This window comes from Neopsephotus bourkii, unplaced genomic scaffold, assembly GCF_033783945.1.
Source record: "Neopsephotus bourkii isolate Nb327-2 ecotype Australia unplaced genomic scaffold, CSIRO-AGI_Nbou_v1 NB_659, whole genome shotgun sequence".
Taxonomy (NCBI): Eukaryota; Metazoa; Chordata; class Aves; order Psittaciformes; family Psittacidae; genus Neopsephotus; species Neopsephotus bourkii.
This window is the reverse complement of record NW_026901158.1, coordinates 455875-466581: the sequence shown is the minus strand read 5'-3', so window position 1 is coordinate 466581 and position 10707 is coordinate 455875. Positions and strand designations below refer to the sequence as shown.

Genomic DNA, 10707 nt, shown 5'->3' with positions numbered 1-10707 from the left:
CCAGCATCACCACCACGCAAGGCCCAGGGACTGGCTCTGCAGGGTGCCACCATCGCTGCTCCAAACTGACTGCACCAGGAACACAACTTCCTCTGTCCCACCGCAATCTGTGGGAAGGCTGGAGCCAAAGGGTTGGGGACCAAGCACAAAGTGATGGAAAGGGCCCCGCAGCGCTGGAGGAGGATCCCACTGTACTTGGCAAACCTGCCCTAGCTTGGGGCTTTGCAAGGAGAACAAGGCATGAGAGCCACTGAGGAGCAGGAGCATGAAGAACAACCTGCGCATCTCATAAACCTGCTGCAACTTGAGCTTCCAGTTAGTGGGAAACTGCGTGTTTTCATGGCAAGTAAGGTGCTCCCTACGGGACGGCAGTTCACAGGAGAAATCCATGTTGCCATGACCTTCATTTCAGGAAAGAAGTTGGTGACTCCCCATTTCCAAATGTTGTTCTTACACTCTTTATTTTCGTGTTGTTTGTAGTGCTGGTTCTCTCCTGCCATGTCAGTAGTGGTGCCTCTTGTACCTGCAGAGCAGAGTGTCTCCAGGAAAGAAGAGCTGTTTTCAGTCCATAGTAAGTAGCAGCTGCCCTTAATGAGTTGGAAATTGAAACCATAGAGCATTTATTTAACTGAGTTTGTGTTGCATGACCTGGCAGTGCAGGTGTCATGAGAACTTTAAAACGATCAAACATAAGATGTTTGAAAATAACAGGGTTTTTTTTTTTAAACTTAATAAAGAAAATTGAAATTTTTATGGCAGAATTTTGTTTGAAGGAGTAAAGTTTAACTTTGTTTTCCAGGGGAAGCTGCACTGAAATCAGTCTGATTTCAGGTATATGCATACACACAAGTAGTTTTGTTGAAACTGTTTTTTTCTGAGAAACTCCTGTTCTGACCAGACCTGTTATGAACCAGCACCCCTGCACCTTGAAGGCTCTGTAGACTCCATCTGGTTATAAGCTCAGCCTGTTTCTCGCTGTTCATCAGCCATGGGCTCAGGAGGGCAGTGGGAGCTACTCAAGGGGTCTGTTGGGTACAGCAGCTTCCTGCGAACCAAATGTCTGTACAGAAGCATTCCCTTTTGTATCGATGTGAGTTTAAACTTTCCTACCGACAGGGTTTGTAACTGTGGAGCCGACACTTCAGGACTGTGTACCCTGTGTGTGTGATAGCCGCACGCGTACCGAGCGAGTCTGCGTGCTCGTGTGCACATTAGTTCCCCTGTGAGGTCTCTTTCCATGTTCTCCATGTGGTAGAAGCAGACTGCAGCCACCTAACCTAGCTCTTTCTCTGTTTTGGGGACTTTCGGACCAGTTTTTAGGTTTTTCCTTGTTTTGAAAGGAATGATGTTTTTTACAGTTGGGGTTGGAGCCGGGGGAAGGATCGGGCATGACGCAAACCCCACAACCTTTGTTGTAATCCTGGGTTTTAAAGAGACCTGCTCTCTCATGGAGCAGTTCCCTGGGGCTGACTGGGCAGGCTCTGTGCTGCTGGGGATGGGTTCATCCCACTGCAGCATCCTCTTGCTTGTGAACAACCAGATGCTTTTTTAACAACTGGTATTTGCAGCTCTTTGTAACTGTCATTTTTAGAACTAACCAAACCACCAGCACGGGATTTGGCACAGGCCACCGGGAACTCCCCTGGTCCTGACGGAACCAACGCAGGCAGATCTGTTGGTGTATTTTTTGGGTTTTGTTTTTTTAATATTTAAAAGAATGTTACTTTTCTGTATGATGTGCATGCGAGTTTACCGTAACTTTTTCTTAAGCCTTTTTAGTGCCATTTCTAGTATATTCCTGTAAATGTCCGTTACTGAGGAGAAACGAGTCAATGTAAGTAGTGTTAGCTTGTTCTTTGCAAATTGCTGGCCTCAAACACGACAGAATTTAAAAGGAAGAGTTAGAAAGTACTCTGTGATGTTACTGGTGATCACGGACCCTGGGCCCGGGCATTCGGTTTCTTTTCATAATAAAAAGAGAAATTGTTTTGTGTGTGCAGTTTGATCCTGCGTTTCCCCCTCTCCTCTCCCTCTCCCTTTCCTTGTCTCCTTGTGCTTGCTTCAGCTGCAGACCTGTAGGGCTTTGATGGAGCAATGAGTGGCATTGCCAGCAGACAGACAGGAGTAATGGAAGAGTCCCAGTGCTGTGAGCCTTGAGCTGCTGAGGAGTAATTCTCAGGTCCAGCTGTCAGTGCAGTAGCATGCAAATGCTCTAAATCCACCCCTGTGCTGGTGAGGGACGCACTCTGCTGCTTTAACGCACCAGGAGAGCCAAGGAAGGACTTTTCCTACAGATTATGTGGACTTGCATCTGAGTGATGGAAGTTCAGCTGGGAAGCAGATGGAAATCCTAACCCAGGTTTATGTCCCAGTGCTGGCAACAGCACCAGCTCCTCCAGCCAGGGCTGGTCAGTGAGCCCCGGGTGATGGGGATGTGGAGGGCACTGCTGGGACAGGGGCACCCAGAGGTGCTGCTCACAGGCATGGCCCAGTCTTGACATTGCTGCATGGTGGCCAAGTTCTGTTTTGGTCACTTGGGAGGATTCAGGTTGGGTTTGCTGTTGGGTTGCTTTGCATGCCTAATGGTTTATTTATAAGGTAAGGGTTACAACAGCCAAGTTTACCCAGGGTTAATCTTTCTCTAACCCTGTTCCTGCTCACTGCACTTAAAAGTCACAATTTAAGGTTTTGGCAAACCTGTTTTGCCTTCCTGTTGGTGTAGCTGTGTTGTGTGGTGGTGTACTAGTGATACCCCGCAGGCCGTGCTTGTTCAACCCATCCTCACAATCACAGTTGCCCCACAGGAGGATGTTTTCTTTGGTATTTACTAGCGAATTAGTGCTGGGTGCATCAGTGTCTCTTCCTACAGCCCTGGAGGAGGCTGAGGACAAGCACAACCTGTCTGAGGCTCAGCTCACACTGATAGCAGTGGAGATCATTCATTGTATGTGTGATGCTCAGATGTGTCTTGGTCTGGGTCAAGCCCAGTGCATCGCTGAGGCTTCACCAGGCTCTTGGGATTGGGAACCTGGAGCAGGCTTCTCTGCATGGGCTGCACCTCACAGGGGACCCCCAGCCCCACCTGTAACTGAGGCAGCTCCCAGCTGGGAGCTCCTGCTCTGCTGCCTTTCCCTCTGTGGGCTGGGGGGTGCCTGTGGCTGTGACCCTCAGTGTGCCCAAGTGCTGAGCACCCGGGAGAGAACCGGCCACTCATGATGCTGCGTTCAAATCACTTTAATGCTCTTTACCAAAGAGGCTACAACAGCGGTCAAACAAGTGCATTAACACAACAGCACTGCTCACAGCAGCCACTCCACAACCCTGCTGTGACTAAAGAGGACACGGATGTGGAAATGAAACACAGTCACATTCACAGGGTGAGGGCGAGCAAGTCCTGCTTCCTGCACTGTCCCATCCAGCCCCAGTCCTGGAGGAATTCATGCACATGAGTATTTCAGTTAACACTCTTCAAGTAACCGAATCTTGGTTTACCAGCCAGGTTTACAAAAAGAGCCTGATTAGGCCCAAAGTAATCAACTCTCAATTAAACAGAAAAACAAGTTGTGGGCTTTTTCCTATGAGAAAAGTGAAGGAAATGACTTTGGGCTGTGCTGTTCCTGAGGTTCCAGCATGCTCCTGCACTGCTGAACCCCCTTCTCCTGTGCTCTGGGTCCCTTCACCCCCAGCTCTCTGGGGCTCAGTCCAGCCCATGGCTGTCAATGGCACCAGGCAGTGGTTGGAGCTGGGTGGCTGCACACCCCAGGCACTGCTCCACAGAACACCCAGCACCAGGGCCCTGCAGCCCTCCCCATCCTGCTGCTTCCTTGAGCCCCATTGAATGGGTTTTCCCCAGCTGGAAAATTCACCAAAGCACTTCCCAGCCAGAGCTGGTGCTGGCGGGGTCATGAGGGCGATGAGAGCACGTGAAGGTCTGGCTTTATGAGCACACATGTAAGGTACCAACGCATGCATAAACAGCGCTAAGAACCCCCAAAGAGCTGCCTGGTTTGCAGTGCATCCACGTGCTGTGGGTCAGGGCTGAGTGCACCAAACCTCCCGCATCTCCTGTTAGAACAGGTAAGTTCTGCTCAGCAGCCCTGCGTGTGCATTGCAGAGATTCTTCTTCCCCTTATTAAAAATAAATAAATAAATAAATAAAGTGCTCAAACAAAATGCAGGAGGGGTTTTAGGTAAATAGAACAATGCCTGTGCCTACTCATAGGCAGGTAAATAACCCAGACCGAAGCCGCCATCCAATACTGATGTGCCTGAAGTGAAGCCTGGGCTCAACTGCTGCTGGGCTGGGGGACAGGGCTATGGGAGGGCATGAAGGGAGGCTGTGATTAGCCCAGCGTTACCCCTCAGTGCTGAGCCCCGGTGTAATCCGCACCCGGGAGGTGGCACCGCTCTGGTCTCAATGAGCTCTAGGCGCTGGGGTGGGTTTCTCGGTGTGATCTTGCCTTGAGCAAGTGGGGACTGGGCTCCAAGGGAGGCAGCCTGGAGGCAGCCCCTGCCCCGGTGCGGCTGTACCCTCCCTCCTGCAGCCCTCCATCCGACACGATATAAACCCACCAAACCCACTCCAGCGCGGTCAGAACTGACCCCCCCGAGCTGCTGCGTGCACCAAGGCTCAGTGCAGCTGCACCGGGGCAGGAGCGCTGCAGGGCTCCCGTGTGTCCCCTGCAGATGTGATTCACAGTCACCTCCTCCCTGCTGCCTCCTGGGCCCGTCCCTCCCTCCCAGGTGCCCCCTCGGTAGCAGGGGCTGGGGGAGCTGCGGGAAGGGAGCAGTGCCCAGGTCCTGTCTGGTCCCCGGCTGTGGTTCCAGGGAGGGCCCTTTGGATGGAACTCCAGTGCCTTTTCCTGACGGGGTTCTGGAGGCTCCGATGAAACTCTCAGCACGTTTTTCCCTCCTCCCCTTCATAAATCACCTTATTCCTGGATGTAAGAGACCTCTTCCAGGCCGTAACTACAGGGAGGCAGCGCACACCGAACAAGTGATGGCCATGTAGCTGTGTGGATCAACCTTCCTATAATCCTGGCCTTGATGGAAGCGGATCCGTGCCCACCTCTCCCGCCAGCCCCTGCAGAGCTCTGGAATCCGTATGGACTAGAGATGGACGTGCTGGCTGGGGACAGCTCCCAGATGACCGCAGGTGATCCTCACTGTACCCAAGCCACTTACCCAGAGCACATGGTCCAGCACGAACCGTGCCAGGATGCTGGGCAGCAGACACAGGCTCGTGAGCTCCGGTTGAGGCCGGGTTTCACACACACCTCACGACGTGCAGAATGATGCTACAGCAGCGACAGCAAACACAAACCTCAGACAGTTCCTGGCCTGGGCGCTGTGCCTGCCCTGTGCAGGTCTGCCCTGCAGGGGCTGCAGCCCCATCCCTCCAGCCCGAGGCCAGCCTGGCCGCTCTCCAGAGCGATCACATAATAGCACAAAACTTGGACTGCCCCGTGTCCCTGGGCACATCCAGCTTGTTCTTGTCCCGCACCAGGATGGCTTCGTTGCCGTACTGCGAGTACCACATGCTCCGGCTCCGGCTCAGGTACGTGTTGGGGGGCGCCGACTCCAGCTTCTGCTGCTGCTGCTGCCAGATGAGCATGGAGGTGTCCCGGTACCGCAGCCGGGCATAGCCCTCGGACAAGGCTTTCTCCGGCAGCGGCACCCTCCCGTTCATCACCGTGTCAGTCATCTGCTCGGGGACGGCTCCCACCGGCAGCTCCCGAGTACAGCCCGCGGGGTCGGTCCAGGTCGACTGCTGCTGCTTCGGGCTCAAGGGGGAGCATCCCCAGGACCCAGGAGCTGCCGCTCGGTGCTGGCACCGCTCAGGGGATGGAGCAGGGGTACACAAGGGGCGGCCTGGCCTGGCTTAAAGAACGGGCCAGGACTTCAGAAAGCTGCTCCAGTGGTGATGCTGCTCCATGGTGCACCTGATGAAGGGACCACACGCACACGAGCTGCTCCTTGTCGGTCTGTGAAGCACCTCGATGGGCTCAGCAGCGGCTCTGCGGTGCTGGGCTCGGTGCTGGGCTCGCCCCGCGGCTGGCAGGCGAGGCCCAGCAGCTCCGGACCAGGTTCGCTGCACTGAAGGCCGGGTCCCGAGCCCGCAGGGCAGACCTGAAGGTGAGAGCCGAGAGGTCACCAGCGCCCAGCCCCGGGGAGCCCCGGCACCGATGGGCGGGGGCGCTGCGGGGATGCGGGAGCGGCGCTGCCCCCGCCCCGCTCCGGAACGGACCCGGGCTCCTCCTGACGGCCCCGCTCCGGGGCTGCACCGGGGGGTGCGCGCCGGGGTCACCCCGGGCCTGGCCGCGGGTCCCTGCCCCGGCACCGCCCCCGCCCCTGCACACCCCCCCCCCCCCGCCCCGGGCGCTCCCTCCGGCCCCGCGCACCCGCCCCGGGGGCTCCCCCTCTTCCCCCCCCCCCGCCCCCGGCCCCGGCCCCGGCCCGTGCTCACCGCGGCCCGGCCCGGCCCGGCCCCGCTCGGCGCAGCAGCCGCGGAGGCGCCTCCCGAGCGCATCACGGCGGGAGGAGCCTGGCAGGGGCGGGGCGGGCCGCGGCGGGGCGCGGGAATGGAGCGACCCGAGCGGGGGGCGGTTACCATGGGTGCCTGCGCTGCCCATCCATTGCTGCCCATCGCTGCCCCATCGCTGCCCCACCGCTGCCCATCGCTGCCCCATCGCTGCCCCATCGCTGCCCCATCCCTTCCCATCCCTGCCCCATCGCTGCCCATCGCTGCCCATCGCTGCCCCATCGCTGCCCATCGCTGCCCCATCTCTTCCCATCCCTGCCCCATCGCTGCCCATCGCTGCCCATCGCTGCCCCATCGCTGCCCCATCGCTGCCCCATCTCTTCCCATCCCTGCCCCATCGCTGCCCATCGCTGCCCATCACTGCCCCATCGCTGCCCAGTCTCCTGGCGGGTCACTGGAGCAGCAGCCGTTTGTGCTGCAGGGTGAGTGGCTCCTTTGGACCCCTTTACTTACATGACCCTGTGACCACCCCTGTGAGGGGTGAGGGGGGTAGGAACACCCTGATGTGAGCTGATACCTGCACACGACCATCCTGCATGGGGAGGAGTGGGATGGAGCATCTGAGGTACCCCACAAATCATCGCTCTGGTGCATGTCCTGGGCCCAAATACCATAGAATCATAGAATGGTTTGGGCTGGAAAGGACCTTAAGATCCTCGAGTTCCACCCCCCTGTCACGGGCTGGGACACCTTCCACTAGAGCAGGCTGTTCAAGGCCATGGTATGGAGTATTCCCAACTTCCTTGGACAGCCTGGCCCTTCCAGGCACAGGGAGAAGCAGGTTTGGAGAGAGCTGGGGGGCTTATTCCTTTTCAGATGGTGCTAAATGTAAGCTCTCAATCTTCTTATCTCCTGCTAGCACAGCACCACCTAACCTCTTGTGAAGGGGCTGATGCAGCCACTGTGTCAGAGCTGCTTGAGGTGCTGGTGCTGTCCCACTTGGCCTTCAAGGACACAACCGCGATGCAGGGATCCTCTTCCATCGGACAGAAGGCAAACTGCGATTCCCTGTCCCAGGAGACCCACACCAAACACAAAGAAGAGGGAAGGAAGAAGAAGAAAGTAAACCTGAACCTGCTGGCGAAGCAGTGGCTCAGAAGAGCCCCGCCGCTGCTGCCCCATCGCATCCCAGCAGCACCAGCTGCCGGCCGCACCTGTGGGAGCTGCAGAACGAGAAGCAGAATCGTTTGCTGGATCCCGACTCTGTTTCCTGGCTCTGGTGGGAATGTGACCGGTCCTGTCAGCATCAGCTCCGGGCGCAACAGAGCAGCCAGCACGTGGGGATGGTGCCAAGATAAGGCAAGGAGAATGGCTGAGAATGGCAAACCTCTGCCAGCCAATGGCCACACTGAGCATCCTCGAGCCCTTTGCTGCGAGTCCCTGTGACATCTGCAGCGGGACCCTTCCCACATGAACCCTGGAAGCAGCAGCAGTGGACTGGGGAGGTGAAAGCCCAGCACTGCCCGGCCAATGCTTAGCTCCTCTCCTCCCTCCTCCAAGGGAACCTTGTGCCCATCTGCTTTGCTTGGGCCTTGCTCTGCTGTAAGATGTGGCAGTGCATGGGGCTGGGCTGGGTGAAGGTCCCCTCATCTGCTCCTTAGGGCTGTGAGATGCTTTGGGTGGGTTTGGTTTTGATAGGGAAGATGCTGAGGTGGAGGAAGGTGCTGAGGAAGGTGCTGAGGAAGGTGTCCCAGCAGCAGAATGATGGTGTTGGTGTTTGTATTGAGCACACGGGGCCATGCCAACCCCCTGGGAGCCTTTTTCCAGTGGAGCTGCACTCCCAGGCACTGCTTTCATCCCGGTTAAACAGGATGGCAGCAGATGCTGCACGGGTACCAGCACAGAGTCCAGCTCATGCCTCATGCACTGCACTGCGCTGTGCCAGGGTATGTCCCTGCTCTCCCTGAGCTCCCCTGGCAGGAGCACGGGGCTCTTAGGGGAGGGTCCTTGCAGTGACTGCTGCTAATGGGCAGGAGGGTGCGGGCTCACAGCAGTGGATGGAGCAGGGAGAGAACCCCTGCACGTACCGGGTGCCTGCGCAGCTGATGGTGAAGGCACCCCGCAGTGTGTCCCTCACTGCTGAGCCACTACTGCGGGGAGCTGTGACCTGCACAGGTCTCCAAAACAGCCTCTGAGAGATCAGGGCCCGAGGGTGATGGGGATGCACGAAGCTGCTGCTGGTGATAGCGGCTGGGGCAGGATCTGCTCTGGGTCCCGGCTGGGCTGAGCAGGGGCTGGGGCATGCTTAGTGTAACCCAGGAGGTGGCAATGGCAACACACAGACCCTGGCACCGGGACACGGGGGTTCGGAGCTCCGGCCCTTGTCTATGAGGGGTGTTTTCACACGGCTGCTCCCTGGAGTGATGCCAACACAACAGAAAATACCTTTTACTATGGAAGCTGCCCATGTGCTGTGGTTGGTTTGTGAGCTCCAACCGCCTTGCACACGTTTGTGCATGGAAGTTACCCTTCTTTCCCTTCCTCCCCTTCTTCCCTTCCTAGTTTTCCCTATGCCACATTGGACTGCGAAGGAGCAGCTCTGCACTGGGTGTCCAGCAGAGGGTACTGCAGGCCCTGCCTGTGGGGCAGCAGCCTCAGCCCCCGCTGTCCGTCATCCCCAGCAGTGCCAAGGGGCACCGAGGGCAGCGCCGGCCCTAGGATGCTGCTGTGATCCGTGGCTCGCAGGGCACCGCCGCGTGTGCGGGCACAGGCTCCTCTCGTGCCTCGCTGCTGCCTTTCGGCCGCTCACCTCCTCCCTGCCGTCCCCCCCGTTCTGCACCCGCGCTGTGCTTGCTGCAGGGGCGGTGGGAGCCCGGCTCGCTTCAACACCTCCCACCGCGGCCGCCTTCGCAGCTGCACCGGCTGCTCCCTCCAGGGCCGAGCGCTGCTGGGGCCGCAGGAAGGCCAGGCTGCAGCCTGCAGCTCAGTGACACGCGTTCAGTCACCTCGTCTTGTCCCTACCCATGGATCTGAGCCCTCAGGGCACATCAGTGGAGGGTCAGCCAGTTCCCCCCGGCAGCCCCAGTGCCCCCGGGTGCTGCTGGAGACCCAGGGGGGACCTGAGAGAAAAGATTTGTGAGGAACTCAGAGACTGAGAAACTCATTCTGATAAATCAAACCACATCCATGGGATACCAGGAACTGGGGCCTGAGGTCACCCCAGAGGGCCCCCGGGGCAGGGGGGTTCTGGTTGTGAGGCTGGGGTCTGTGGATCTGCTCCTTGGATCATCCCACCCCTCGGCATCACATGCACCCGACCGAGGCAGGTTGAGCCCATCAGGCTAAAGGGGTCTCATTCAAACTAACCAGCCTGTGCTTGGAATGTGGAACAATTGAGTCTTGTTCTTCGGGGGGATCCTCTTTCCTCCGCTGAGACCGAAGGCTCGTGCCAGCAGAGTCGCTCTTCCTTCTTCATCTCTGCTTGGCTCCATTTGGAAGAGATCAGCGGAGCGCTGCTTGACACCCAGGTTAAGAGCTTCCCTCCGTCCCAGCCTCGGCTTCCGGTTTTGCTGAGCTGGGAAGCGCGGCTGGAAATTAATGGGCAAACTCTGGGGAGGGGATCTGGGAAGCGAACTCGGAGCAGGTTTGCAAAGGGGCTGCTCTGAAGGGCCCTGATTCGGGTGGAAATCACCAGTGGAAACCTGAGGTTTCTCAGGAGTTCGCTGCCGAGGAGTCAATGGCCGAGAGTTGAGGCTGTCCAGAAACACCCCGGTAATTAACCAGGGGAGTGCTCCTTATGCTTAACTCGAGGAATCCGACCGCGTGTCTGGGTTCAAGCTCTCCCTGCAGTGTTTGCAGCCCGAACACGGGGGAGCACCTGGACCGCGCCTCGGACAACGCCCGTCCCGTGTGTGCGGGCAGCGGGGTCCGGGGGAGCCCCGGCAGCGGCACCGCGGCTTCCTAGAGCGGGAGGCGGCGGCGGGAGGGAGCGAGGGGGCACGGGAAGGGGAAAGGGGAAATTCCCACTGGGAGAACAGCGAAGGCGGCGGGAACCCCCCCTACCCCCCCCCGCGCCCGGGGCCGGGCTCCCGCAGACAAAGGGGCGGCGGGGCCGGGCGGCTCCTCCCGCCTGCCCGGGGCGGGGGCAGGTTTCCGGGGGGCGCGGGGCAGCGCTGCCGAGTCCGTGGGTGCCGTGCCCGTGGGTGCCGTGCCCGGAGCCCCCGCTT

General features: G+C 58.4%; 1 protein-coding gene and 1 long non-coding RNA gene across 2 annotated transcripts; one reads left to right on the top strand and one right to left on the bottom strand.

Moving 5' to 3' along the window:
- On the top strand, positions 1 to 1987 carry LOC133211778 (uncharacterized). Its single transcript, XR_009725281.1, has 2 exons — positions 1 to 571; positions 1592 to 1987. It is a non-coding gene; the product is annotated as an uncharacterized LOC133211778 (long non-coding RNA).
- Positions 1988 to 4873: 2886 nt separating this feature from the next.
- BRD3OS (BRD3 opposite strand) lies at positions 4874 to 5740 on the bottom strand. Its single transcript, XM_061352304.1, has one exon. It carries the CDS (start codon positions 5702 to 5704, stop codon positions 5435 to 5437), a length of 270 nt encoding a protein of 89 aa, XP_061208288.1. The 5' UTR covers positions 5705 to 5740; the 3' UTR covers positions 4874 to 5434.
- Positions 5741 to 10707: the final 4967 nt, after the last annotated feature.